Below are 26,861 nucleotides of genomic sequence, written 5' to 3'. Positions count from 1 at the left end.
TCGCGGCGATGGCGAAAAACTCGTCTCGCTGCACACCAAGGGCTTATGCTCTGGCGAGATGTGAGGCGCATGCGCCCAGGAGGGGAGGGAGCATGCGTAACGACGCTGCTAGAGATGCCTTTCGGGGCCCAGAGATAAAACTTCTGATGCCATGCGTGACCTAGTAGTGTTCCCAGCTATGGGCGTGTCCACGTTGGAGCCAGGTGTGGTGTGGGCGCGAGAATAGCTCCGCCGTTAATGGAGGCAACCGATGCGAGTCGACTGGTGTGTGTCGTCGTGGTTTCGTATCAAGAATACTCACTCACACACGCGGCTGGTGGGTGGGGACGCGAGACCGAAGACGACGACACGCTCGAGCAACACACAGACACACACAAGCTCACAAGACACTCAGTATGTATGTATCTAGGAAGGTGAAGAACAGTCAGGCTCGGACTGGAGACCAACGCGGTATGGGTGGACGCGAGACAGATGCAGGACAGATGACGGCGACACGCTCGAGCGACACACAGACACACACAAGCTCACAAGACACACATGTCATCCAGCTGGGCTGCCACACACCCCGAGTGGGCGTACACATCACTCTTGGCCACGTCCCCCCTGTCGCCCCCCCCAGCACCCACGGTGCCAAGGGCTCAAACAACAGCACACAAACACAGACAGGCGACAGGGGGTAACGAATAACGTGTGAGGCTAGAGCAGACTGCTCCGCCTCTAGCAATCTCGCCGCCCGGCCGCAGGGCACGGACAAGACCATGTGTGGGGTCGTGTGAGGTGTTCCGCCGTAAGCTCGACGGGGCGCGCGTGTCAGCGAGAAAGTTGCGGGCGGAGCCATACCTGACTTTTCGAAGACGAGCGTCGAGCCCCCGGGCGGGCGGGCCACGGGCCCACGGCCCACGGATGCCAGTCCGTGCCTCCGCGGGAGTCGCCCTTCGAGCGGCGTCCCGTCGGCACCGTCTCAGGAAATGGTGAGAAGAAACACGACGATCGAGGGGTCCCGTGCCATGCGGAATCGACCCAATCCAGTGCACAAAAGTGCTCAAGAAGCGGGTGTTTGTTCCTTGCATATTGGCCGTACGTCATGACGCGGTAGGTAGGGTAGGTCTGGGCCCTCCCGTCGGGGTTTTCCCTCTCTTCACGCTGGAATTTTCTCAGCAGAAACAGGCAGAAAAAGAAATTTTCCGCGGAAATCACGATGATCGATGTCAACCCTCCCCAAGTGGGTGATCTGATGCTTTGTAGGGCATGAGAGTGGCCTGCCATGTCACAGGAAGGACTGTGGTTGCAGGAGAGACCAACCATCACTTCAGTTGGTATAGTACCCCACCTTCACCCGGCCTGATTTCTTTTTTAGTTTCCCATAAGTAGGGTAGGTAGGTAGGTAGGTAGGTAGGGGCAGGGCAGGGGCCGGCCAGGTTTTTGCAGAATTTCATCATGACGTACGGCCAAGCTAAAAGAACAGCCCGCGCAATTTCTTGTGCTTGTTCGGACACCTCGCCGGCACCGGTCTTGGGGCTTCTCGCTGCTCTCGCCCAGCGCCGCCAGCTCTCGCGCCCGCCAACTCTTTCCCATTCTCGCGCCGCCGCCAGCTCTGCTGCTCTCTCGAGGAACGGTGCCAGCCTAGCCCATGCTACCTGGCTTGATCCTGGCTGCTGCGGCCACCCGTGGCCTCTGCGGTCCGTCCAGCCTCGCAGCCAGAGCGCCGTGCCCTCGCCGCCAGCTGCTGTCCTACGTCGCCTTCACCGCCGGCCGAGGTGCGGCACCGACGCCCATCCACGCGCTCGTGGCCGATGTGTGGCAGCCAGTCGGACATTTGGCTGCTGGGACGCCGGAGGCGGCTGACTGGAGCGTGGCTGCGCTTGTCCGCGCCGCAACGCTCCAGCGGCGGCTCATCGCGGAGCACGCCTGCCGCCTCTACCCGCCGCTCCGCACAGAGAAGAGGGAGCACGGGCTGATGCGGGGCGTCCGTCTCGCCATCGAGGCGCCTCCTCCCTCGGCTGGCGGAGCGGCGACCTACCTTCCGCTCCCCGACTGTGAGCTTGGAGAGGCGACGCCGGCAGAGATGCTGCGCTGCGGCTTTGCAGGCGCTCCTGGCTCCGGCGGCGGCATCTACGCCGACTATGCAAGACGAGACTCCCCGCCCTACGACTGGCTGGCGGTGCGGCGGCGCCTCGCGGAGCAGACCAAGGCGGTGGAGGAGGAGGGAGGGACTGCCTCCGCCTTTACGCTGGTCGCATGGCCGCGCTGCGGCTTCTGCACCAAGGCGAGGGCCGAGCTCGAGGCCCGCGGCATCGCGTACCGCCACGTCGTCGTCGACAAGTACAGCCCCGAGCACGCCGAGCTGGCGATGAGCACCGGCCGCCCGTCGGTGCCCTACGTGTTTGGGAAAGAGGGCGTGCTACTCGGCGGCTTCGAGGCGGAGCCTGGCTGGCCGGGGCTTGCTGGCGCGTTGGCCGACCTTGACCAGGAGCGAGGCCAAGCGAGGGCGGCGGCCGCCGGCGGCGCGGCGGCGGCGGACGAGGCGAGGCGCGCGCCTCTGCACGCTTTCGCGGCGGCCAACGACGAGGCGTTGCCGGAGGAGTACTTTCGCTCCCTCGACTACGCGGCCGGGGGCGTGCCGTGGGACCTGCTCGGCAGGCCTCAGCCGCCGGTGCGCAACGCGTTCGACGAGGGCGCCTTTGGGCGACGGGGCACCGTCATCCTCGATTGCGGCTGTGGCGCGGGGGACAACGCGAATTGGCTCGCCGAGCGCGGGCACGACGTGGTCGGTTTCGACGTGTCGCTGAGCGCCGTCGAGATGGCGCAGGCGCGCGCCGCGAGCGTCTCTGCGCGCATCTCCGCGGCGGGCGGCGCGACAGAGTTCGTCGCCGCTTCCGCCACCGACCTCGCCGGCGCGGCGCGGGTGCAGGCGCGCGCGAGCGAGCTCGGTGGCTTCGAGGTCGCGCTCGACTCGGCGATGCTGCACTGCCTCGACGACGACTCGCAGCGAGCCTTCGTCGACGGCCTCCGCCCGCTGATGCGCGCCGGAGGCAAGCTCTTCGTCGGCTGCTTCTCCGACGCGAACCCGGACCCGTGGAGCAACCCGCGCCGCATCTCGGAGAGCCAACTACGCAGTCTCCTGTCTACGGAGCGCGGGTGGCACATGGTCAGCCTCACCTCATCCTGGTATGAGCGGCCGAGCGACCGAGCAGCTTCGGGCCGCGGCGCTTGGACGATGGCGTGGTGGTGTGTCGCAGAGGCGGTGCCGGTAGGTCCCGGGGAATAAAGACGCGAAACAAAGAGTGACGGCGGCCGGCGGTCGCGGAACACACCCATCACCCTTTTCAGCATTCAGGGCCCTTTTATACCGAGAGAGGAGAGCACACACAATGTGCACTGACACAGCTCTGACTCACTTGGTCACATATTTGAGAGCGAATGTCCCTGGTGACAGTGGTGCCGAACTGCCGAATTTGCATGTCATGTGCATGCTGTCAGAGTGAGCGGCAGACGAACCAGAGTCGAGAGAGGGGAGAGCGTCTGCTCGGGTGCTCCTCCTCTCCCCACTCCCGCACCTCCCAGCGTGTTGCGCCTCCGAAGTCCGATCTCGTGTGTGTGGATCCCTTCGTCTCTTTCTATACACAGAAATAATGAATGCAACGCCACGAATCGATACCAGTCCGGTGATCGAGCGACAGCCATGGAGTCAGAGCTCAGAGCGCACAAGCCACAACTCTCTCGACTCGAGACTCGACAGGCTCGACTCAAAAGCGTGTGCTGTGCTCAAGTGTAAGTGTGGAGAGTCTGCAGAGAAAGAGAGAGAGAGCGAGCGTATTTGTCACGTTGTGTTCCTTACCCCGAGCGCTGATTGTCAAAACCACCCGCAAATGAAAAGGAACCTCCATTGAACGTCTTGGGATCTTGCGGAGGTTGCAGTTCGCGGTAGGTATTGCTCGTCGAAGTTGAGTGGCTCTGGCGGTATCTCGTCATGCCGTGCGGCTGCATCATCGCCGCGTGGGTCGGGCGTGCGCCAAGGTCGCAGGGCATGGTCCAGCGATGCTGTGCGTTGTAACAGCCCTGCGGCTGCGACCCTGCTGCTAAGTGGTCGAAGTTGGGTTCTTCCCCCTCCAACGCTGTATCAATTGCAGAGAGGAAGGACCGCTTAGCCGCGTCCGGAACTTCACGCACCGCCGATGGCTCGCTCTTCGTCGAGCAGCAGGCCCAGGAAGAGAGGTAGCACGACCAGCCTTCACAGCCCTGGTCTGTGTGGCGGCTGGCCGTGTCTGCCGGCGTGGACTCGGTGACTCCGCCTCTTCTTTCCGCCGCCTGAAACGACTCGTAGAGCTCAGCAAGCAAGCCGGTGACAGGAGCGCCGTCCAGGAGACGGGTCTGTGAGGCGGCTGCAGCGATCACGAGGTAAAGGCGCGCGGAGGGCATCACAATGTGAGCTCGAAAGGGACTTCAAGGGCCGGACCGATCACGGTTTATGAGTTTGGACGTTCTGGATAGTTGACGCGTCGAGGATAAGGAAAGGCGAGGAAGGGCCTAGTGGCCTCCCAATCGTGTAGAAACAAGCACACGGAGGCTGTACCTTCCTTGTTTCTTTCTCGTTCTGTCTGCATCCGGAGAGAGAGAGAGATTTTCAATACCAAACAACTCGTTTTGTTTGTTCTGCATCCGTCAGAGCAGGCGGTCACCGCTTATGATCTTGTTTAGAGCTTGACAGCTTGTATGTAAGAAAGAAAGAAAGAAAGAAAACAACCCAAGGGAGGGACAGCTTGTATGTGCCGCGTACAATTCTTTTTCCCTGGTGCCTTGGTGGTGCCCAGCGTTCGGGGACGCTGTGACAGGGCTTCTCCAGCCCTCTCGGCCTACCATGACGAGTCTGCTGCTGTGCTTTTTGCCTCACGTGACAGGATGGACGCTGCCGACGGTCGAGCCCAGCAGTGCGGCCTCGTATCGTGCCGTGAGAAGTGCTGTGGCGAGGATGCAGTACGGCTACATGGATCAGCAGCAGAACTACCAGCAGAGCTACGGCGGTGTGCAGTGGCGCATTGACGCTAGCTACGGCGTCCAGGCCATGCCTCAATTCCGCTTTCCCGCTTTGCCGAAATATTGGGCTCTGCCCTACACGGTGCGCAACGGCGAGGACCAGGTGTTGAGTCGCTGGAACATGATGAACGAGGCGTTGACCGTCTCGCGGGTGCAGTGCATGGTGAGGGTCCTCGCCGACGGCACGCCCACTCTGGTCGGGTGTGGCAAGGCGCCATCGCTATATCGCGCCTTCGGCGGCCCTTGGAGCCCGCTCTACAAGGGCGAGAGCGTGCTGCTGTCCGACGGCCTGCAGGTGAGCCTGGACTGCAATAACCCTGAGGGCGCGGTCTTCACCTGCTTCGACGAGAGCGGAGGCCGGCAGGGCGGCTACGACCAGCAGGGCTACACACAGCAGGGCGGCTACCAGGGCTGGACCTCGGCGGTCGACCCGGCGAGCGGGCAGACGTACTACGTGAATGACGAGACGGGACAGAGCCAGTGGGATCCGCCCTGGTAGGGCGCCGCCGGATCCGGTGCTGCCGCGCTCTGAGCCGACGATGTGCGTGCGGCCGTTTTCTGGATTCCCTGCGATCTGACTCGGAAAGCCTCCCCATGCAGCCCCCCAGCCGCAGTGCGAAGATCGCGCATGTGCATGTGTACAGTCGCGCAACGTGGACCTCTTTACGTCTCATGGATATGAATGTAATTAAAGGACATGCGCGGCATGGGGCATGCAGAACACGTGTATAAAGCTCTAAAGGTCGGTGTGACGTGTGTGTCTCTGACACTGACTGCTCGAGAGAAAGCAGAGAGAGAGCGCGCCCTCTCTGCCGACTACCCCGCTCATCAGACGGACTTGCGCCTGTCCTCGAGGTCGCGGTCCGTGTGCAGCGAGCGCATCGCCTCGGTCAGGTCGCGCACCGCCGCCGCCCAGCACTTGAGCTCGAGCCGCAGCGCCTCGTCGCCGCCCTTGTCTGTCCGCAGGCCCGCGCGGCGCACGACCGTCTCCCAGTCGGGCGTCGCGCGGCAGGCGACGCCAAAGGCGCGGCGCGACACCCACCCGTGGTGCGCCTGCACCGTCCGCTCGTACGCCACTCGCGTGTGCGCCGCGAGCGAGCCCTCTCCTTCGCCGGTGACGGCGGCCTGCTGCATGGCTCGCGCCTGCTGCTCAAAGGTGTCGGCCCACATGGCGAGGCCGCGGCGCACCCAGAGCAGGCCCATGGCGCCCGAAGGGTCGGCGAGCACTCCGCCACGCCCGTGGATCTCCGCCGCCACCTCGGCCGCGAGCAGCGCCTTCATGCTGAGCTGTCGGCGGCGCGGCGACGCGCGAAGCCATTTCCGCCGGGCCTCCTCGATGCGCTCCAGGTTGCGGCGCACGTCGGAGACGGAGGGACCCATGTAGGCGCCGAACTTTAGGAGGACCGCGCACAGCTCGCGCGTCGCCTCAACCAGCTCTCGCAAGTCGACGTCCCGCCCGCGGCTCACAAGGCTCCGCTGGAATCTGCGCGCACTGCGGCCGAGCGGGCCAGCCGCCGAGCGGCTGCTGCTGGGCCGCGAATGCACCGACGCGGACGCGAGGAGCACAAGCAGGACGCGGATGACGCAGGCCGACATATCTTTTTTTTGCCTCAGCGATCGAGAAGAAAAACGATTTATGCAGGCCTGGCGTACTACGCGAGCAAGCCAATGGAGAGAATCTGGCAGGACAGGGGCGCCCAAACGAAATAGAGCAACCGAAAGCCCTCGATCGGCACCCCCCGCGATTGGGGACACTTGCTTCAGCTGGCCCACTTTCGCCGTCTGCCGGCCCACCCGCGATGCCCCCTCCCGACTGGACCAAACTCGACGACGTCGTCGTCGTAGAGATCGCACGGCACCTCACTCGCGAGTGCATCTACCCGACGGATGCGATGGACGGTACACTGCTCGACCACGCTCGCGTCGCACGCAGCAACGTCAACTCGGCTGGCAGCATTCTGGCGACTTGCAAGGTATTGGCGCACAACTTATTCTCTGTACTCTCACTCCTCTCACCCTCAGGGCATTCCCTCTCGCGCAGGCGTGGCAGAAGGCGCTCGACACCGACGCCGAGATATGGGCCTCAGCGCACCGCTCGCTGCGTCGCGCCGCGCTGTACGAGCACGGATGGAGCATGCTCGTCGCCGCCATGCACTCGGCCCGGGAGACTTGGAAGACGAGGACGAGGTTCCTGGCCGACGAGGCGTACGAGAAGGGCGTCCAGGCGGGCTACTGCATGGCCAAGGAAACGCCGCTCCTCCCTCTCTCCGTCAACCTGGCCGCCGCGATGGACACGTCGAACCAAGGACGAGTTCGGGCGACTTGGTAGGGACGATTTAGAACACTCGTCCATCGACACACGACACGCATCCGCCATCCACGCGATCCAACCGCGAGCGCGCCCACCGCGCCAGCGACCACTCGCCGCTACGTTCACAAATCAATTGCGCGGCGTAAAGCCGTAAGCAGTAAGCGCCCCGAGTGTCGATATGCCCTCGTGAGAGAGCGGCGGCGAGCGCGAGGTACGGTGTGTCTTCGGTCTCTCGGGGTTCCGAGATTGAAGTTGATGAAGTTCCATGTTTGGAGTTTGCTCTCTTAGTGTCTTAGAGCTCGCGACGCGTCTCTCCCGGCCCGCTCTCGCTCCACTCTCGTCTCGGGTACACTCCAGACTAGTTGCAAAAAGTCTGTGGTGCAAAACCCGCCCAAAACTACCAAAATCGCTGTCACGGCCAGCTCGGCACTATCTACTCAAAAAAAGTGACGTAGAGCACCCACTTTTTAAGCGTTCGCCGCATACACAAGGTCCGCCTGCGTGCGGCGCCAGCTTCTCAGGGCCGTAGCGCGAAAAACGACGGAGGAGATGCATCCTAGCTGTCGCCGCCGAAGGCGACTCGACGCCGCTGAGATCGGAGATCAAGCTCTGACAGGTCACACGTCGCTCCTTTGACGCCGACGTGACTCACCCGTGCAGAGCGCATCAGGACACGGTCTCGACGCGCTCGGTACGACGCCTGCGACCCGTCTCGGGTCAGGTGGCACGACGCTCATCGCGCCTGCCAGCGCTGCCGTGCAGGTTGCCACGACAAGGTTGAGCACGCTTCTATACGCTCGCCCAGCCTTCCTTTCCATCCCATTAGGCAGCCTGGGAACGGTGGCGGTCAGAGGCAAAGCCTGCGAGGGGTGGTGGAACCACATGTCACGGCCACCGCCGGCTCGACGCGACGATAGCCTCCGGAGGCTGACTTTGAGGCACCATCATCGGACGATGTCGACGAGTTGGGTCGCTCTCGCGGTATCCAGGTAGCCCCCCATACTAGTATCACCAGCCATGGCCTCAGGGAGCGCGGGCGAGGGCGCTGGGAGCAACACGGACAAAAAAACATCAAAAGTGGTCATTGTGACACCACCCGTATTTGCAACTAGTCTCCACCGCACACAGGGTACCGTACCTCCACGCGAGCAGAACGGTTATCTCCTGCGTGGCACTTGCTCTCGCTCGCTCGCGGCTCGGGCCCATTTCACATGCATCACATAAGATAAAAACCTTGAGAAATCCCACAGTGGCATGGGCGCACTCCTCCGATCACATGCGCGGTCACACCCCTGCAAAAGCGTGCCCCTCTGGCACAACCTCAATGAGGCTCTGCCTCAGCTCGTCGTGGTGGTGCAGCTCCGCCCCGGGCGCCAGCCGCACGCTGCCGTCGGCCTCGCCCGTCGGCTGCAGCACGCCCGCAGCAATCAGCTGGCGGTGCAGCGAGGCGAGCGCATCGCCCTCGAGCGGCTCCGCTCGGCTGTCGAGCACGAGCCGCCCGCCCCGCGCCGCCCTGCCGCCGACCGCCGCGTCGCCGCCGGTCGCGGCGGCCTCCGGCAGCCGCCACGACAGCTGCGCCGCAACCCGCGGCGGAAGGCGCCGCTTGCGGTACCTGCCCCGCCACCCGCCGCCGCGCCACGAGGCCTCAAAGACGTCGAGCGGCCACACGCTCGGCGACGGTGCGCGCCGGTTGGTTTGCTGCACCAGCAGGAAACGACGCGGCCGCTCGTCGGCGGACGGCGCCGCGTCGAAGTAGCCCTCCACCTGGTGGCGGCAGAGGGGCGTGAGTGGCGCAAGCCGTCTCGCTCCCCGAGCCGCGGCGGCCTCGCACCACGGCGAAGTGGGTGTGCTGCCCGCCCAGCATGTCGGGGAGGAAGGTGCGCGTGTTGTTGATGTCGACGCAGACCGCCACGGGGTGGCCCGCGTCGAGGCACGCCCACAGCGCCTCGATGCGGGCGGCGCGGTGCACCCTCGCGCGGTAGCCCACCAGGCGCGCCACCTCCGCCAAGTACTCGCACGCGTACGCCTCGCCGTACACGGAGCCGCCAACCTGCAGAAGGGAGGTGCGGGCCGTGATGCAACTGCGAAGAGGAGCGCCGTACGGAGCAGCACCCACACACCCGCTTCGCGAGCAAGTCGAGCAGCCTCTCCTCCACAAACTCGCCCTCCCCCTCTCCCCAAGCGTGGTGCGCCAGCCGCCGCGCCGCGCGCAGCGCCGCGCTGCCGCCTCCGTCCCGCAAGCACGCGGCGGCGGCCCTCGCGCCCTCGGCGGCGGCGGGCAAGTCCATCTGCTTGACGAGGGCCGTGGGGTGGCTTCTGTCCTGCGCGTGCCAGTAGTCCATCAGCACTCCCACGGCGTACAGCCCGCACCCGACCTCGCCGAGCTGGAAGCGGTGCGGCACCCGCAGCCGCACCGCGCGCCCAAACACCCACGCCTCCGCCGCCGCCGCGCCGCACGCCGGCTCGTCGTCCTCCGGCTCGCGAACCGCCGGCGGGATCGGCGTCGCGTGCAGCACCTGCCAGGCGGGGGCAGTGGGCGGTGGCGGGAGTGGTGAAGCAGGGGGAGCGGTCGGAGTGGGAAAGGCGCGCGAGCGAGACGGAGTGGTCGTAGGGAACAGAGCGGTCTTGGGTCACAGAGGGGCGAGCGTGGCGTGGCGCCCACCACATCCAGCCGACTGGACGAAGCCGCTCCGACCGTGCTGGCCGCTGGCCTCGGCGGCGGCGGCGGTGGCGGCGGTGGCGGCGGCGGCGGCGGTGGCGTGCCATTGGCGGACGTCTGGGCGCGAGCTGAGTGCAGTCCGATTGGCGGCGGCGCCAAGTGCGACACCAGAGGCGGCGGCGTGAGGCCGTTGCCTCCGGTCTGACTCGGTGCGGCCCGGCTGGCTGCGTGTGCAGTGCGGGGACAGGGTGGCAACGAGAGCGGGAGGTCTGCCCGGCTGCGGCAGCGGCAGCGGCCGCCCGTCCGCCCGACGGCCGCCGACGACCCTACCCCGCCGCACGACCCTACCCCGCCGCACGACTCAGCCCCGCCGCACGCAGCGGCGATCACCGCCGACGAGGAGGCCGGCAGGGAGGCGAACTCGTGCCCCCGAGGCACCACCTCGACCAGGCAGCCGCCGAGGCAGCGCTCGATGTTGAGGGACTTGCCCGCCACCAGCTGAAGCGCCTCCGCCCCGCCTCCCGCCGCCTCGCTGCCCGCCGCCTCGCTGCCCGCCGCCCCGCCTCCCGCCGCCTCCGCCGGCAGCCTCACTCGTCTCAGCCAGCCCTCCGGGACACGCCCGAGCACCGCCTAATCACCAACGACCAATCAATCAAGTCACCAGCACCCACCCCTTCAGGACCCGCCCAAGCACCGCCTCGACTGTGCCGCCCAGCCGGAGGGACGGGTCCACCACCAGCTCGCCTGTTCACAGCAGCACGTGAGCAGCGCCTCCCCACAGCCGTAGCGGCGCCGCGTAGCAGCTCGCCCGGCGCCGCCTCTCCGTCCGCGGGTTGCCAGGCGAGGTGCGGCAGCAGCGCGGGAGGGAGAGGGCGCGAATCCGCCTTGGTGGTGCGGGCCACGTTCGCCATCGAAGCCGCGAGCACCGCCGTCGGCCAGACGTACGCCGCCGCAGACCTTGCCTGAGGGTGCTTCGCCACGACCCAGTCGGAGTGGAGGGAGGCTGGGACGGCGCTCGGCGCCTGCTCTCGAGCGGCGGCGTCGGCGGCGTGCGGCGGCTCCGGCTCGCGCGGCCACGGCTCGGGCGATGCGGAGGAGCGAGACCCGAGAGCGACACCGACGTGCGCCGCGCCGCCCCCGGCGAGCACCGGGTCGCCCGTCCACAGGTCAACGTCAAAGATGACGAGCGGCGGGTGGCCCGAGGAGAGGACCGCCTTGAGGTCAGCGGCCGAGGCCCTGTGCACCGCGCGGGCCGCGTACCCAAACGACGCGGCCAGCTCCACCAAGTGGGAGGCGGACCAGCAAGAGCCGTTGTGCGTGTGGCCGAGGGCGATTGCCACGTCCAGGAGCCGCCGAGGCGTCGTCGGCGCGCAGCTGAAGCGAGACACGTGCGGCTCCAGCCGCTGGAGCGACTCGTCCTTGTCGCACACGAGCGCCGTCGGGTTGGCCGAGTCGTGGGCGTGCCAGTAGTCCATCACCATGCCGAGACAGAACAGAGCGCAGGCCGTTCCTGGAAGCTGCACCCGGTGCGGCACATCGATAAGAGCGTCCGGCATGAGCGATGGCGCACGGTACGCCAAATCGGCTGTGCAAGTGTGGCGGCGGTGTGCCCGGCCACACCGAGGCCGTCGTCGTAGAGCCGCTTGCGAACGCTCGATGGCTCCGAGGATGCGGCGAAACCTTGTCCAAGCTGCGTGTCGGACGGCCCGGGCCGCAAAATCGAAGAGGTTCAAAATAATCCCAGAGATACTGCGAAGAGAGATAGGAAGAGGCAGACTCCCTAGGGTGGGCGACGGCTAGCGCACCACACACCTCTCCTTAAAATCCATGTGTGGTGGCGGCGTGCCGTCCTCCCATCCCTCCTTGGGCTGTCTGTTTTCTTTCTTTCTTTTACCACTTGACCCCAAGGGAAAAAAATCCCCCTCCCGGTTTCGTAGGAGCTCAACACTGAAGAATCCTGTTGGGCACCCAGGGGAGGGATGGGAGAGCAGGGGATGAGAGATGACCACGTGCCTCCCCGTGTTTGCAGCCTGGCGTTTGTGCCCCAAGGGGGGTGGGAGGACGGCACGCCGCCACCACATCAAGGATTTCACGGGGGGATTTTGCAGCGCGTTCAACCTTCCTGCGGGCGCGCGTATTGATCGTGGAATTGCTTCCAAAGGAAGGCCCTGCGGCAGCACCGTAAAGCCAACCTTGCCAACCTCGCAATGGCCTCGCCGCCGTCGCCGTCGGCACCCCCTTTCCCCCCCAACGGGGTGACGCTCGCCAACCTGCAGAATGGCCAGGCGCTCGACGCCTTCTACCTTCTCGTGTGCGGCGTCTTCGTCTTCTTCATGCAGTGCGGGTTCGCGCTGCTCGAGGCAGGCACCGTGCGAAGCAAGAACACCAAGAACATCCTGCTCAAGAACCTGCTGGACGCCTGCATCGGTGCCATCATCTGGTGGGCCTGGGGCTTTGGCGTCGCCTACGGCGACTCGGGCAACAGCGACGGGAACACATTCATCGGAACGGCCCCTAACAACGGTGGGCCCTTCCTGGCGGTCGGCTGGGCTGGAGAGGACTCGCAGAACAACGGCACAACGATGACGCTCTGGCAAGCGCCTCCTCCTCCCCCGCTCGCACAGCCGCTCCGCGCGCGCCCCGCAGCGCGGCTGCCCTGTGCCCACCCTCGACTCTCCGCCCCTCCCGCCCGCGCAGGTTCTTCCAGTGAGTCCTCCCTGCGCGCCGCCGCCCCAGCCGCCACCGCGCAGAGCCACTCCCCACCAGCATCGTAGCGGCGGCCCCTGATCGCGACCCCTCGCGCAAGGTATGTCTTCGCGGCCACCGCTGCCACCATCGTCTCCGGTGCCGTCGCCGAGCGCTGCGCCCTCGAGGCATACCTCATCTACACCACCGTGCTCACCGGCTTCATCTACCCCGTCGTCGTTCACTGGGTCTGGTGCAACAACGGCTTCCTCTCGGGCGCCTTCACCGAGGACAAGGACAAGACGATCCTCGGCGGCTGCATCGACTTTGCGGGCTCGGGCGTGGTGCACTTGACGGGTGGTGTGGCGGCGCTCTGCGGCGCCATCGCTATTGGCCCTCGCTTGGGCCGATTCGACGCCGACGGCAAGGTGGTGCCGATGCCCGGCCATTCAGCCCCCTTCCAGGTTCTCGGCACCTTCATTCTCTGGATGGGCTGGTACGGCTTCAACCCGGGCTCCACCCTCGGCATCACCCCCGCCGGGTACGGCACCATCATGGCGCGCGCCGCCATGTGCACCACCCTCTCCGCCGCCGTGGGCGGCATCACCGTCGTCTTCTTCGACCGCATCTTCTCCCAGACATACGACGTGGCCATGGTCTGCAACGGCATCCTCGCCGGCCTCGTCTCCATCACTGCAGGCTGCGCCTGCATGCTCCCTTGGGCCGCCTTCCTCACCGGCTTCATCGGAGCATTCGTCTACTACGGCGCCTCTAAGCTCCTCCTCAAGCTGCAGATCGACGACCCGCTCGACGCCTTTGCGGTGCACGGCGCCTGCGGCTTCTGGGGCGTGCTGGCCGTTGGCTGGTTTGGGCATTACGACTACCTATCTTTCGGCTGGGACGGCAAGAACGGGGACGTGGCCGGCAAGGCGCACTATGGCATCATCTACGGCGGCGGCATGCTCTTCTCCGCGCAGCTCGTCGCGCTCATCATCGAGGTTGCCTGGGTGGGCGGCCTGACGGCGCTTCTCTTCTTCGCCCTCAAGAAGACCGGGCTGCTTCGCGTCTCGCGCGAGATCGAGGAGGTGGGCATGGACTCCAGCAAGCACGGCGGCTCCGCGTACCACAACTGAGCGTCACTGGGACGGCGCCAGGCCGTAGGACGCACTTGCATCCCTATCGCGCGCTCCTCACCCGCGCGCCGCTCTGTGCAGCTTGAACGGGAAAGCGCGAGCTCGCAGCGCGGGCCAGCCACTGTCAGTGGCGCGGGCCGACTGTTATGTGCCCAAGGGGAAGGAGCGCGGCAGGGGCGTCTGTGCACATGCACATGCGCATGTAGTATTTATTGGGAGGGGTGGGCGCCGCGCGGAGCACGTGTGTGTAGTACAGTAGTAGAGAGCGGCGCATGCGCTACGGTGGGGAGCTGAGGGCTTTCGGTCCCTAATTTTAGTGCAGTCATGTTGCGCGCGTTTTCTTTGGAGCCTCAGCCTCCTTCGTTTGTGTGGCTCGCTTCCTCCCGCTGCGACTCGTGTCGCCGACCCTCGTCGTCGACGCCCCTAGTACCGTAAGCTCCTCCTCCTCCCTCTCCGCCCGCAATGGACTCCGTGAGCACGGACCTCGCGCATCTGCTCAGCTCGCTCCGCCTCGAGGCGCTCGCGCCCGCCTTTGCCGAGGAGGCGATCACCGACGTTGCGCTCCTCACTTCGATGGGGCGCGAGATGCTGCTCGAGAACCTGGACGAGATTGGCATCGAGACGTCCGACGCCACCACGCTGGCGGACGCCCTCTTCCCGCCCTCGCCTGCGCCTGCCGCCGCTCCCGCCACTCCCGCCGCCGCTCCTGCGCCGTCCAACGGCCACATCGTCGATGCCAGCCCCGGCGGCGACGCGTCCGGCGGCGGCGGCGGCGGCGCGGCAGTGAGCGCCGAGGAGGAGAGCGCGCACGAGGTTGCCCAGTGGCTGCTCAAGCCGTACCTCGTCATCGACCCTGGCGAGCTCAAGTCCAAGGTGCTCCGGCTGACGCGGGAGGCGAACCGGCACCAGCACGCGGGGCTGCACGCGAACGCGGCCGCCACCTACACCCAGGCCCTCGCGCTCGAGCCGCCCAATGCGCGCGCCGTCGCCGCCCTCTACTACAACCGCTCCGCCGCGCACCGCGCCCTCGGCCGGCACTGGGAGGCGGCGCGCGACGCGAGGCTGGCGGCGCAGGCGGAGCCGCGCGCGGAGCCGCGCCGCACCGCCGCGGCCTGGTGGCGCGCCGCCGACGCCGCCCTCGCTTCGGGCGACGGCGAGGGGGCGGCCGAGGCGGTGGCGCTGGGGCTCAAGGCCGACCCGAGCAGCGCGCCGCTCAAGCAGCTGCAGGCAAAAATGCGCGCCGACGCGGCGGGGCTATGAGGGGCGAGAAAAAAATTGCCGCGCCCGTCGGCTCTCGCCCCGGCGGGTGGGTGGCGTGTGGCACACTTCAGCACCCTGGGATCTCGCTGGGGCCGCCGCCGCCGCCACGTCGCACGTGACATGCTCATGTCTCATGTGTGAGTCTCAAACTACACAACTGTTCCCCCTGGCGAGGCGCTCCTCGGACCTCAAAACAAATTGCTAACAATCTCGATCGGACCTCGCCTCCTCGAAAAAAAGAGGGGAAGAACCAGGTTGTGGTTGAGGACCGAGGACGAAGAGGACCCGGTTCGGTTCTTTCACGGCGGAGCAGGTCGTCAATTAGCTTCAGCTTGCAGCAGCCCCTGCGGCGAGCGGCGAGGCCGAGGCCACGAGGAATGACCTGATATCTCTTCGCTCCTCCTCAAGGCCGGCCAAGCAGCCAAGGGCGACACACTTCGGCCCTGTGCACACTCTCAGCCTGTGCTTGCCAGAACCCAAAAACAATGGTGGCCGTCGCCGATGACTCTCTCATCGCCACAGCGATCCGCTCGTACGCTCGGCTCATCAAGCGGCGGAGCCGCCTCGTCGTTGCCTTCTGGCTCGTTTTTCTCGCAGCGACTGCGCCGTTCGCTCCCGGCATCTTCTCGGCGACGACGCAAGAGTTCACGCCGCCTCCGTCGAGTGCGGCGCACCAGGCCAACGCGGCGCTGCAGGCGCAGTTCCCTGTCGCCGGCCGCGCGACGCAGTTTGTCGTCCTCCTCTCCACGCGGGACGGCTCTTCAGTGCTCGAGTCGGCCGACGCGCGGGCGGCGTCGGACACGCTCGAGGCCGTCGCGCGCAACCACTCGCTGACGCACGACGTCGCCGGCTACTACCCGCTCCTCAAGCTCGGGATGCGGCCGCAGGACCTCGCTCCCAGCTTTGTCTCCAACTCGTCGTCGTCGACTCTGATCGAGGTGGAGTGCTCCACCTACATGACGGACCAGCCGACCATCGACTACCTGCACTGGCTCGAGGAGCGGGTGGACGAGCTGCAGGCGGCACACGGCTCCTCGCTCGAGGTCGACCTCCTCGGCGCCCCGCTCATCATCGAGGAGGCTGCCGACACCGCGATGAGCGACCTGGAGCACATGGACGCGATCGTGCTGCCGCTCTCCTTCGCCATCCTCGCGGGCGTCATCGGCTCCTTCCGCCTGCTGCTCGTGCCGCTCCTCACCATCGGCGTCGCCGCCGCCGGCGCCTTTGGCATCACGGCGCTGATTGCCCGCGCGACGCCCATCTTCACGATCACGCCCTCGCTGATGATGTCGATTCTGATCGCGATGAGTATCGACTACGCGCTCTTCCTACTCACCCGCTTCCGGCAGGAGCGGCTCCAGGGCAGGTCGGTGCCCGCCGCCGTCGAGGTGACGCTCCAGACCGCCGGCATGACCGTCCTCGTCTCCGGCCTCACCCTCGCCGCATCCTTCGTCGCGCTCCTCTTCTTCCCCATCTCGGTGCCCTCGCCGCCGCCTCCCTCTGCTCCTCACCCCGAGAGAGCTCACACTCCCTCTGCTCCTCACCCCGAGAGAGCTCACACTCCCTCTGCTCCTCACCCCGAGAGAGCTCACACCCCCTCTGCTCCTCACCCCGAGAGAGCGCACTCCCCCTCTCGCGCGAGCAGGTCATCTCCTCGCTCGGCATCGGCTGCACCCTCGCCCTCCTCCTCGTCCTCGCCGTCAACCTCTCCCTCGTCCCCGCCCTCCTGCTCTCCTTCCCCGCCTTCTTTGGTGCGCGCGAGCCCTGCTGCTGCGGCCCGCTCGCCGCGCTCTGCCGCCGCCGCTACGCCGACGACGACTCGCCGCCGCCGCTCGCATCGCTCGAAGAGGGCGGCGCCGCGCCGCAGGGGCCGACCCTCGACTCCGCCTTTGAGCGCCTCACTGCCGCCACGGACCAGGGCGGCGACAGGCGGTCGGCGCTGCCTGCCCCGGAGGCGTTGAGCTGCCCGCAGCGCTTCTGGTGGCGGCTGAGCGGCCTCACGACGCGCTGGCCGCTCAACCTGCTCTGCGTCGCCGCGCTGCTCGGCCTGACGGTGCCGCTCGGCCTCACCGCCACCACGCTCGCCACGACAGACGGCTGGGACCAAGCCATCCCTCGCGGCTCTGCGCTCGGCGCCGCTTTCGAGCGGATGGGGCGCGAGTTCGGCGCCGGCCACCTCAACCCGTACTCCATCCTGCTGCGGCCGCGCACCGGCTCCGCCACCTCGCGCCACTTCTTCTCTTCCGTCGCCAGCGCGCTCGCTGAGTTCGAGGCGGAGCCGGCGCTGCGCGTCGGCGGCGGCGGCGGCGCCGGCTTCGAGATCGACTCGCTCGCGTACAAGAGCGGCACGCCCGTCCCGTGGCTGCTCTACGAGACGTGCGAGCTCGTGCCGCACCGCCCGGCCGACGGAGCCGCGCTGGAGGCGTCGCCGCCCTCTCCGTCTCTCGCCTCGCTCGGAGCCGAGCGGCGCGAGGCTCTGCGCGCCGCCGGCGGCCTCGCGGAGCAGCTCTTCGCGCCGCTCGCCGCGGGCGGCGACCCGCTCGGCCCGCTCTGCGCCGGGCTGCGCTACGCGAAGCGGCGCTTCCTCAACGACGACGGGAGCGCCGCGATGGCGATGGTCGTGATGGACGTCGACCCGCTCGGCGCCGAGGGCGACGCGTGGCTGCACGCGGCGCGCGACACCCTCGCGCGCGTCTCGGTCACATTCGACATCGATGCCTCCATCTCCGGCGTGCCGGGCGACATCTACGACTGCAAGGACGCGGTCTTCGCCCTGATGCCCGTGATGGTCGCGGTGATGGCGCTGCTGGTGCTGCTGCTCGTCGGCTGCACGTTTGGCTCGCTCGTCATCCCGCTCCGCTCGGTGGTCTCGATCGGCGTCACCGTCACGTGGGCGTACGGCGCGGCGGTGCTCACCTACCAGCACGGCTGGCTCGAGTGGACCGGGCTGGGCGGGCTGGCGCGGACCGACTCGCAGATGTGGCTCGTGCCCGTGATCTCGCTCCCCATCCTGGTCGGCATCTCCCTCGACTACGACATCTTCCTGCTCGCGCGCGTCGCCGAGCTGCGCGGCAAGGGCGCGACCACGCAGCAGGCGATCCGGCACGGCGTCACCTCGACCGGCTCCATCATCTCCTCGGCGGGCCTCATCATGGCCATCGCCTTTTCGGGGCTGCTCTTCTCGGCCAACCCGACGCTCGACATGGTGGCCTTCTACCTCGTCTTCGCGGTGCTCGCCGACACGTTTGTGATGCGGCCCCTGCTCGTGCCCGCCGCCATGGCGCTGCTCGGCGAGGCGAACTGGTGGCCGCAGGCGCCGACCCAGCGCGCCGCCAAGCCGCCCGCGGAGACGGCCGGCGTGGCGCCGTTGCGCTGCAGCGCGGCGGGCGCAGCCGCGCCGCCCGCGCTGGCGGCGGCGCTCGGGCGCTAGTTCAGTAGTGGCCGTCTTGTGTCCAATGTACTGCATGATTAGCGGCGAGGTTCCTATCAGGTTCACTCCTAGGTTCACTCCGCACACGCCTCGAAAAAGAAAACCTCAGGCAGCAAATAAAGACGCAGCTGGCTCCTCGTACACCTCCTCCGCAACTCCGCTCTATATGGCTAGAAGGCTAAAGAGCCGTGTCGCTTTTCGTTGTCACTCTTGCCACTCTCGAATCCGCCCGCGCAGCGCGTGGTTTGGGAAGGTGTGCGTGTGCTGGAGCGCCTCGCCCGTCATCGGGCTCGTCGACTTGGTCGCGAGCCAGCGCTCGATCTGCTTCCGCTCGTAGGAATGGCCGTCCGCCGCCATCACCGGGTCGCTCATCACCTCGGTCGTGATCGGGCAGATGAAGTCGGCCGGCGGCGGCTCCTCCTCCCTAGGCAGCGCCTCCGGCTGGGGCGACTGCTCCTCCGCCACCCGCCTCTCCTCCTCCAGCCTCGCGCTCTCCTGGAGCGCCGCCGCCAACTCGGCCTCCTCTGCCGCCGCCACCGCCTCCCCCTCCGCCGCCGCAATCACCTCTGCCCCCTCGCCTTCCGGTTCCTGCGACGGCCCGGCGCCGCTCCCCCCGCCCCTGCCCTTCTTCTTCTTCTTCTTCTTGGCCTTGCGCTCCTTGGCGCGCTGCTCCGCCTCCTTCTCCGCCTCCTCATCCGCCAGAAGCGCTTCCGCGTTCCGATCCGCCTCCGCCGCCGCCGCCGCCATCTCAGCCTCTCTTGCCGCCGCCTCCGCCGCCCTAGCCTGGGCTCGCATGCTCGCAGGCGAGAGGCGGAGGACGGTGGTCGTGGAGTCGAAGGCCTCGTCGCCGATCTTGGCGGTGGTTGGCACGGTGACGCGGGCGAGGGAGCATTCGGCGAAGGCGAAGTTGTCGATGGAGACGAGGCTGGCGGGGAAGGTGACGGAGGCGAGGGAGGAGCAGCGGTAGAAGGCGAAGTCGCCGATGGAGACGAGGCCGGCGGGGAAGGTGACGGAGGTAAGGAAGGAGCAGCCATCGAAGGATTCGAAGTCGATGGAGGTGAGGCTGGCGGGGAGGGTGATGGAGACGAGGGCGGAGCAGTCGGAGAAGGCGCCGACAGCGATGGTGGTGATGCCCTCCGGCACGGTGGCATGTCCCTGCGCGTCGATTGAAGGCCGCACCGCCCAAAAGTTTATGGCCCGCACTGCTGCCTTTGACGCGTCGTTGAGGGGGCAGCCGAAGAATGCACAATCGCCAATCGAGAGGCCACCGGGTAGGCCGGCGGGGAAGGTGACGGTGGTGAGGGAGGAGCAGCCCTCGAAGGCGAGGCTGCCGATGAAGGTCAGGTCGGCAGAGAAGATGACAGAGGTGAGGGCGGAGCAGCTGCGGAAGGCATGCTCGCCGATGGAGGTAAGGGCGGCGGGGAAGGTGACGGAGGCGAGGGCGGAGCAGCGGCTGAAGGCTTGCAGGCCGATGGAGGTGAGGCTGGCGGGGAGGGTGACGTGGGCAAGGGCGGTGCAGCCGTCGAAGGCACCCGCGTCGATGGAGGTGAGGCTGGCGGGGAGGTCGACGGAGGAGAGGGAGGGGCAGCTGGAGAAGGCGGACTCGCCGACCGAGGCGAGGCCCTCCGGCACAGTGGCGTGCCCCTGCGTGTCGATTGAAGGCCGCACCGCCCAAAAGTTGATGGCCCGCACTGCTGCCTTCGACGCGTCGTTGATGGGGCAGTCTTGGAAGGCTCTGTCGCCGATCGAGAGGCCATCGGGCAGCGGCAGCGTGATGGAGGCAAGGGCGGAGCAGCGGCGGAAGGCGTAATCGTCAATGGAGGTGAGGCCGGCGGGGAAGTTGATGGAGGAGAGGGAGGGGCAGCGGGAGAAGGCGCTTCTGCCGATGGAGACGAGGCTGCGCGGGAAGGCGACCGAGACGAGAGAGGTGTGGAGCTGAAACGCCTCGTACGGCAGGTGCGTCATGCCTTCGGGGAGCAGCGCGTGCCCGTCGGTGATGACGACCTGCCAGCCGCCCACTTCAATAGTCTCGGAGCCGGGTGGCGGCGCGGTGCCGCTCGGCGGCGGCGGAGAAGGCGTCGAGGCGGTCATCGCTGTGCCGCGGGAAAAAAATCACTGCGGCTATCCGCCAGGAATAGGGCTCTCTACGTCCTTCCAAAATCCTGCTCGTGCAGGTGGGGACCCTGTCCTCGTCCCATCCCTCGTTTGGCGTGTCTGTTTTCTTTGTTTTTTTTTAGGGCTCTCTAGCCCATGGGCTAGAGCGCGCCAGTCCGCGCTCTAGCCGGTAACCCGATGCCAATCATCCGGCCCGCTGGGTGTGCTTCTTAGCCCCCCGGCCCTGGATGTGCGGTTGCCAACTGCACTCCAAGTGCTCCAAGTGCGCAAGGGATCGGCAGGCGGCGGCGTCGTCGCAGAACGAGGCAGAGGAGAGCGACGAGACAGAGGATGAAGCGACAGCACTCAGCAGAGAGAACTACGAGAGTGTCCTGTTTGCCAACAAGATACCAACGAGAGGTGGGACGACCGCGAGGTGGCATGAAGGTTGCAGCGAGAATCGGCGATGCGTCTCAACCTGTGGGTCGCAAGAGATGACGAGTCAAATCGGGCTTACGCTTGCGGCGGTGCTGCTGGTCGCCGACACCCGGCTGCTCAATCGCCTTGTTCCTCTCAGCGGAGCGGCGGCGGGCCTCCTTCTCCTTCTTTCTCGTCGAGCGAGGCCGTCAATGCGCGCGTGCGCCTTGGAGGCCTGCGGCAGAGAGAGAGAACCAAAGGGGAATCCCCCCGGATAGAATCGGGGCACTACCCCACCCTTAACCGCACGGGAGAGAGAAGGACGCCTCGCTCATCGTCAGCGGCTCGCCGCCCTTCATGCACCGCTCAGCATCGCGGAGGCGGCTAGCACTGTCGCGCTTGAATGCCGGCATTCAAGCGATCTCTCTTGTCCCGTGCCCAGTGAATCGTGTCGTGCGCTTTGTAAAATTCTTTTCTGTCAGCGATCGATGGCAGCAGGTGGCTCCCCGGCCTCGGTTCACCGCACCCGTAACGCCCGCAGCTTCTGGCGCCGACGCCACGCATCCTACTGCTGCACGCCAGTGTGCGTGACGGACGGCGGCACAGTCGGCCGCAGGACACTAGCCACTCGGCATCTTCGCGCTGGCGAAATAGTCCTAACAGAGGCACCGGTGCTGCGAGGCGGCTGTGCTGTCGACCGCTGCCCAGGCTGCGGCGAACGCACTGGAGGCTGCTCAGGAGAGCCGTCCGGGTGCCGCTGGCCGGCCGTGCCCGCGGCGGCGAGGGAGTGGCACCGCGGTGCGAGTGCGAAGGCGGCGACGATGCGGGGCGGCGAGAGGGAGAATGGAGTGCGCGTGTGCAGCCTCTTCGCCATGGTTGCGCAGGCGGCGGCCGGCCACCGAGGCCGCCGCCGCGTACGCCGGCGGGCCACGCACACAGACACGTGCGGCGCACGCTCCTTAGGCTGCCGCCGCCCCATCACTTTGCCGTTGGCTGCTATCGCACCTCGAGCCGGCGGCGAGCTGCGGCGGCGAGGTGCAGGAGGCGGGCGAGGAGGAGGAGGCGCTCTCCCGTAGCACGCGCGACTTTGCGCGGCTGTTTGCGCGGCACGTGCCGCTGGCCGAGGGCGTCGTGGCGGAGGTTTATCTCGGCTAATCTCGTCCGGGGTCCTACCTTCGCACACGCGGCCGTCCTCACGCCCCGCCCTGCTCACAGCTGCTGCTGCGGCTGCAGACGAACCTCTTCACGATCGACGAGCGCAGCGTCGGCATCTACAGCGCCGCCTGCCTGCTCGAGCACTCTTGCGCGCCCAACGCGAGCGTGGGCGTCCGCCGCGCCGGCGGCGGCGCGGCCCTCGAGGTAGTGGCGAGGCGGCCGATCGAAGCGGGCGAGGCGATCTCGTTCTCCTACCTCGACGAGGCGTGGCTGGCGGCGGCGGCCGTGCGGCAGCGGCGCGAGCGCCTCGAGCGCGAGCTCGGCTTCTGGTGCCTCTGCACCCGTTGCGAGCGAGAGATGGCTGCGTTGGGCGGCTAGCAGCGAGGAGGAACGTCGGTGAGTCGGAGGGCAGGCAAGGTAAGGTAAGGTAAACTTCTTCACACACTTGGGTGGAGGGGGGCGACCCTTGCGTCTCCACCTCTCTAGACGACGACAGGAGGGCACACGTGGTGCACCCAGTCGGCAGGAGGGAGGAGCCAGGGGACGCCAAGCCAGGATGGAACTCTAAGCCCCAGTACCGTCTAGATACGGCTCTCTCTCTACACTCTAGCTAGGCCCTCTAGGGACGAGGGCGGGGCGGCGCTTGGCGCGGGGTTTTTCGGCGGCGGCGGGCGCCAAATTGTCTTTTTCTTTTTTCGTTTTGTGGTGCACATACGTGTGTGTGCCCTCCGTGTGGAGATGTGCCCCAGATTCTTCGGTCAGGTAAGCAAGATTTAGACTTGCACGCTGTCTCACGCTGTGCTGGTGAATCCGAGGCTGAGCTCAGTGTATGCCGAGCCAAGCAGAGCGGGCATGACGTAGTAGAAGTACATCCAGCCGAGGCAGACGGCGACCAAGTTGAGCCCCACACCCTGCGCGGCCATGAAGCGGATGGAGACTCGGCCGGTGGAGAAGACGGTCATATTGGGCCCGCCAGCCATCGGGAGCATGAAGGCAAACGACGACGACAGCGCCACGCAGAGCAGCATGACCACAGGTGAGAATCCCGCCTTCGCAGCGGCTGCCACCACAATCGGTCCAAAGATGGCTGCGGTGGCCATGTTGGACACCACCTCAGTGACGAAGCAGACGACCAGCGTGATGACAAAGAGCAGCGCCGCGTGGCCAAGGCCGAGACTACACAGGCAGTCAGCGATCACACCGGCTAAGCCGCAGCGCACAGTGCCATGCGCGACCATGTACCCCCCGCCGAATATGAAGAGGATCTCCCACTTAAAGTTCGCCTTGACCGCGTCCCAATCGAGGATGCAGCGCGGCGGCGGCGCCGCCCCGAGACCCTTTGGGACGCTGTCGTAAGCTGCCGCCGCAGCGCTCGTGCAGCGCGTCGCGCCCACCCTGCGCCGCAGCGACGCGGGCAGCGAGCGCCCGCACGGCACCAGAAACAGCGGCAGCGTCATTGCCAGCCCGATTGCACCCGAGTTGAGCGAGGGCGCGACGTACGGCTTCCACCACGACGCCGTAAACCAGAGCAAGATGAGGGCGCCGAGGTCTGCGCAAAGCACCAACTCCTCGTACGACCACGCGCCCAGCGCGTCTCGCGAGCGCGTGAAGGCCCGCAGGTCGTCGACCTGGAGGGGCGTGCGCGCGCGCCAGACGAAGCGTACACATATCGCGAGCCACGTGACGACGAGCAGGCACCCGGAGAGCGGCAGCGCCGCCAGCGTGAAGGTCGCAAAGGAGAACTCGGGCTCGTCCGGCCAGAAGAGCGAGTACTGAGAGAGGAAGATGGCGTTTGTGGGGGTGCCGACGGGCGTGGCGATGCCGCCGATCGTCGCCGCGTAGCCGATGGCCAGCAGGAAGCCCGACTGGAAGCGCTCGGTGCCGGGCGGCAGGCTGGCGAGAAACGCATCCGCCACAGGCAGCATAGCAAGGGTGGTGGCCGTGTTTGAGATCATCATTGACAGCAGCCACGTCGAGCCCATGAAGCCCGCGATGAGCGCCGCCATGCCGCCGCCGCCCACGAGAGCCACGACGGAGAAGGCGATGCGGCGATGCATGCCCCACCGCTCCACTGCCAGTCCGACCAGGAAACCCGCCACGAAAAGCATCGACGTGGCGTCGAAGAAGACCTTTGCCAGCTCGGAAGCGGAGCAAACGCCGAGGAGCGGATACAGGACCATCGGCAGCAACGACGTGATAGGCAGAGGCAGCACCTCTGTCACCCACCACAACGCCATGACGCCCAGCACCGCAGCGCCGCGCGCGACCTCGGGTCGCCCGCTCTCCACCAGCGCTGGCGCAAGCAGCATCGCCAGCGTCACGCCCAGCACAGCCAGCGTCTGTTTCGTCGCTGGCGTCGATGGCGGGGTGTGAGTCGGTTCGGATGGTGAAACCTTGCGGCCGGCAGCCTCTGTGATCATCGCTTCGGACGCGTTCACCGACACGGATGATTCGATGTCGCCTAACTCGTTGGCTGGCGACAGAGGCGGAGTCGGCATGCAAGCGCTCGGGCAGTGCTTGACGAGCCTGTCCTGGCCTTGGCAAACAACCGTCACCAGACTTGGAGCACTTGGAGCAAATGGAGACCAGACGGACCTTGCCGTCGCACAACCCTCGTTTCCTTGCCGAGAAGAATTCAGCCTTGCTGTGCCGACGACCCTCCAATTTTATGAGAAGAGAACAAAGGGAGTGACAAATCTCTCTCTCAGCACGCTGACGCGACAACAAGAAAACGCGGGTTGTCCTTTAAAATTTTTCACTCTTTTTGGGCCGCTTTCGTGTGTGAGCTCAAGAAATAAGACTGTGAGCTCTGTGTCTTGATCTGCGAACAACAATCAATCAACATACCTCCTCGTGTATGCCGATGGCAGCCCATGTGGCGGACGGCATGCACTGGGGTGTTCATGGGGTCCCGTACCATGCGGAATCGACCCTATCCAGTGCTCAAGTGCTGAATTCGTTTTGGTGTGCGTGAAGGGCGAAAACTCAACGCTGAATCGAGGGTGAGAAACTTGGCGTGTCTGCAAGTGCCACATATGCGCGCGTCCGTGCTGCCGCCGACGGCAGCAGCGCCGGCGGGTGCCGCGCCAAGAGCGGCCGGCACGGATGGGGCGCTGGCGGAGGCAAGGTTGCACCGCTGGAGGCCTGGCTCGAATCACCGCCGGAGGCTCGGCTCGCTTCTCGGCGTCGATGATATGGCCACTCGCTTTGCTTCTGAAGCACCCGCGGACAGCTGCCTCCCGTCAAGGCACCACCTCACTAAAACGCTCGACACCAATCGCCCGCGACGCTCGACGCCAGTTGCAGCGCACTCCATAATACCGCGTTTTGCGAGTTGTCTTCTTTTATGTAGTATGGGCGGTCTGTCGCGTGCGAACCGATCGCCTTCTTCATCGGATCAAACTCGATATTACGCATCCGCGTTCATCGGATCGAAATTATGGCGGGCGCGAATGAAGACTTCTCCCTAGACAGATTGGAAGGAAGAATTTTGAACACCTCGAGAAGCCCGATTCACACATCACGCGCCAAGCGGGAGGAAGTGGACGGGCGGGGCCCTGAGCCGACCTAGCCGCCAAACGGAATGGGCGCCCAACGCGCGCGCGCCGGATCCTTACCACCACCATGATCGGGAGGCGGCCAGGGCTCATAGACTCGGTCGAAAGACCCCAGATTGGCACCTGTGCCTCTCTGGACAGGGTGGCCCGCCCGCCACAAAGACTCCTGGAATTGCGACTCGCCGCTTTCCTCCCGCTGTGATTTTGTGTAAGCTCTGTGTCTTGATCTGCTAACAACAAACCTCCAACGCGAAAATAGAGCGCGGGGAGCGATTATCTGTAGCAGCCCCCTGGGATGGGGACAGCACCCAAAAACTGCCCCCGGCGGCATACAGCACTGCCAGCCAGCCTCTTCCTCCTCCTCAAGGGCTGTACTATAGGCCATATTGCGCCGCCTCCTACTGGCAGCCGGGCGGGCGCGCGCCGCGGGCGCCTCGGCGCGCGCACGGCTCGCAAAGTTCGAACGAGTACTGCCGCCCGGCCGCCTCAAGGCTGCCGGGCGGCAGTACTCGCCTCGCAAGGCGCGCACCGGCTGCTCTGGCTGCTGCGCCGGCGGCCGCTGCGCTGGCCGCTGCTGCGCCGGCTGGCGGGCGGTACGGCCGCCGGCGGCCGCTGCACCCGCGCCTTCCCTCGCGGGCGCGGTCCAACGAGTACTGCCGCCCGGCCGCCTCAAGGCTGCCGGACGGCAGTACTCGCCTCGCAATGCGCGCACCGGCTGATCTGGCTGCTGCGCCGGCGGCCGCTGCGCTGGCCGCTGCTGCGCCGGCTGGCGGGCGGTACGGCCGCCGGCGGCCGCTGCACCCGCGCCTTCCCTCGCGGGCGCCGTCGCGCCGCGCGCGCCCAACTGTGCTGGCACACGGCACGCGTCGTCACACAGCCGCGGAGAACAGGCGGTGCAGCGCGCGAAGCGCGCGCGATCTCGTACTTTTAAGGCTGGATCCGGCCATTCCAAGGGTACTCCCTCTCCCTCTCCCTCTCCCTCTCTCCCTCTCTCCCTCTCTCCCTCTCTCCCTCTCTCCCTCTCTCCCTCTCTCCCTCTCTCCCTCTCTCCCTCTCTCCCTCTCTCCCTCTCTCCCTCTCTCCCTCTCTCCCTCTCTCCCTCTCTCCCTCTCTCCCTCTCTCCCTC

At 66.5% G+C, this 26,861-nt stretch overlaps 10 protein-coding genes across 10 annotated transcripts; 5 read left to right on the top strand and 5 right to left on the bottom strand.

Annotated features, from left to right (window-relative positions):
- Window positions 1-1,630: 1,630 nt before the first annotated feature.
- EMIHUDRAFT_238174 (hypothetical protein) lies at window positions 1,631-3,268 on the top strand (the record flags this gene model as incomplete). Its single annotated transcript, XM_005777261.1, has 2 exons — window positions 1,631-2,371; window positions 2,570-3,268. The coding sequence occupies 2 exons, from the start codon at window positions 1,631-1,633 to the stop codon at window positions 3,266-3,268; spliced, it is 1,440 nt and encodes a 479-aa protein (XP_005777318.1).
- A 2,594-nt stretch (window positions 3,269-5,862) lies between these two features.
- EMIHUDRAFT_115746 (hypothetical protein) lies at window positions 5,863-6,630 on the bottom strand (the record flags this gene model as incomplete). The annotated part of the gene is made up of 1 exon (XM_005777260.1): window positions 5,863-6,630. The coding sequence occupies one exon, from the start codon at window positions 6,628-6,630 to the stop codon at window positions 5,863-5,865; it is 768 nt and encodes a 255-aa protein (XP_005777317.1).
- A 203-nt stretch (window positions 6,631-6,833) lies between these two features.
- Window positions 6,834-7,363, top strand: EMIHUDRAFT_238170 (hypothetical protein; the record flags this gene model as incomplete). Its single annotated transcript, XM_005777259.1, has 2 exons — window positions 6,834-7,007; window positions 7,076-7,363. 2 exons carry the CDS (start codon window positions 6,834-6,836, stop codon window positions 7,361-7,363), a joined length of 462 nt encoding a protein of 153 aa, XP_005777316.1.
- Window positions 7,364-8,553: 1,190 nt separating this feature from the next.
- Window positions 8,554-11,485, bottom strand: EMIHUDRAFT_469260 (hypothetical protein; the record flags this gene model as incomplete). The annotated part of the gene is made up of 6 exons (XM_005777258.1): window positions 8,554-9,109; window positions 9,177-9,395; window positions 9,466-9,861; window positions 10,446-10,634; window positions 10,666-10,748; window positions 11,122-11,485. The coding sequence occupies 6 exons, from the start codon at window positions 11,483-11,485 to the stop codon at window positions 8,630-8,632; spliced, it is 1,731 nt and encodes a 576-aa protein (XP_005777315.1). The 3' UTR covers window positions 8,554-8,629.
- A 726-nt stretch (window positions 11,486-12,211) lies between these two features.
- AMT9 (putative ammonium transporter) lies at window positions 12,212-13,822 on the top strand (the record flags this gene model as incomplete). Its single annotated transcript, XM_005777257.1, has 2 exons — window positions 12,212-12,544; window positions 12,779-13,822. 2 exons carry the CDS (start codon window positions 12,212-12,214, stop codon window positions 13,820-13,822), a joined length of 1,377 nt encoding a protein of 458 aa, XP_005777314.1.
- A 462-nt stretch (window positions 13,823-14,284) lies between these two features.
- Window positions 14,285-15,082, top strand: EMIHUDRAFT_238166 (hypothetical protein; the record flags this gene model as incomplete). Its single annotated transcript, XM_005777256.1, has 3 exons — window positions 14,285-14,377; window positions 14,621-14,806; window positions 14,981-15,082. 3 exons carry the CDS (start codon window positions 14,285-14,287, stop codon window positions 15,080-15,082), a joined length of 381 nt encoding a protein of 126 aa, XP_005777313.1.
- A 415-nt stretch (window positions 15,083-15,497) lies between these two features.
- EMIHUDRAFT_443765 (hypothetical protein) lies at window positions 15,498-18,712 on the top strand. Its single transcript, XM_005777255.1, has 2 exons — window positions 15,498-16,560; window positions 16,728-18,712. The coding sequence occupies exons 1-2, from the start codon at window positions 15,568-15,570 to the stop codon at window positions 18,510-18,512; spliced, it is 2,778 nt and encodes a 925-aa protein (XP_005777312.1). The 5' UTR covers window positions 15,498-15,567; the 3' UTR covers window positions 18,513-18,712.
- A 4-nt stretch (window positions 18,713-18,716) lies between these two features.
- On the bottom strand, window positions 18,717-20,603 carry EMIHUDRAFT_238164 (hypothetical protein; the record flags this gene model as incomplete). The annotated part of the gene is made up of 3 exons (XM_005777254.1): window positions 18,717-18,989; window positions 19,077-19,100; window positions 19,332-20,603. 3 exons carry the CDS (start codon window positions 20,601-20,603, stop codon window positions 18,717-18,719), a joined length of 1,569 nt encoding a protein of 522 aa, XP_005777311.1.
- Window positions 20,604-21,506: 903 nt separating this feature from the next.
- EMIHUDRAFT_367554 (hypothetical protein) lies at window positions 21,507-22,040 on the bottom strand. Its single transcript, XM_005777253.1, has one exon. The coding sequence runs from the start codon at window positions 21,895-21,897 to the stop codon at window positions 21,589-21,591; it is 309 nt and encodes a 102-aa protein (XP_005777310.1). The 5' UTR covers window positions 21,898-22,040; the 3' UTR covers window positions 21,507-21,588.
- Window positions 22,041-22,868: 828 nt separating this feature from the next.
- EMIHUDRAFT_443760 (hypothetical protein) lies at window positions 22,869-23,676 on the bottom strand. Its single transcript, XM_005777252.1, has one exon. The coding sequence runs from the start codon at window positions 23,633-23,635 to the stop codon at window positions 22,970-22,972; it is 666 nt and encodes a 221-aa protein (XP_005777309.1). The 5' UTR covers window positions 23,636-23,676; the 3' UTR covers window positions 22,869-22,969.
- Window positions 23,677-26,861: the final 3,185 nt, after the last annotated feature.

This window comes from Emiliania huxleyi (genome assembly GCF_000372725.1).
Source record: "Emiliania huxleyi CCMP1516 unplaced genomic scaffold EMIHUscaffold_263, whole genome shotgun sequence".
NCBI lineage: Eukaryota > Haptophyta > Isochrysidales > Noelaerhabdaceae > Emiliania > Emiliania huxleyi.
The sequence above is the reverse complement of the archived record's forward strand: the minus strand, read 5'-3'. Positions and strand labels throughout refer to the sequence as shown.

What these genes read in the sequence shown, in the direction of transcription:
- EMIHUDRAFT_443760 (XM_005777252.1), bottom strand. Translation starts at nt 23,635, where the DNA reads ATGACGCTGCCGCTGTTTCTGGTGCCGTGCGGGCGCTCGCTGCCCGCG.
- EMIHUDRAFT_367554 (XM_005777253.1), bottom strand. Translation starts at nt 21,897, where the DNA reads ATGGCGAAGAGGCTGCACACGCGCACTCCATTCTCCCTCTCGCCGCCC.
- EMIHUDRAFT_443765 (XM_005777255.1), top strand. Translation starts at nt 15,568, where the DNA reads ATGGTGGCCGTCGCCGATGACTCTCTCATCGCCACAGCGATCCGCTCG. An exon ending in TCCTCTTCTTCCCCATCTCG is followed by an intron (nt 16,561 to 16,727) that starts GTGCCCTCGCCG and finishes TCGCGCGAGCAG; the next exon opens with GTCATCTCCTCGCTCGGCAT.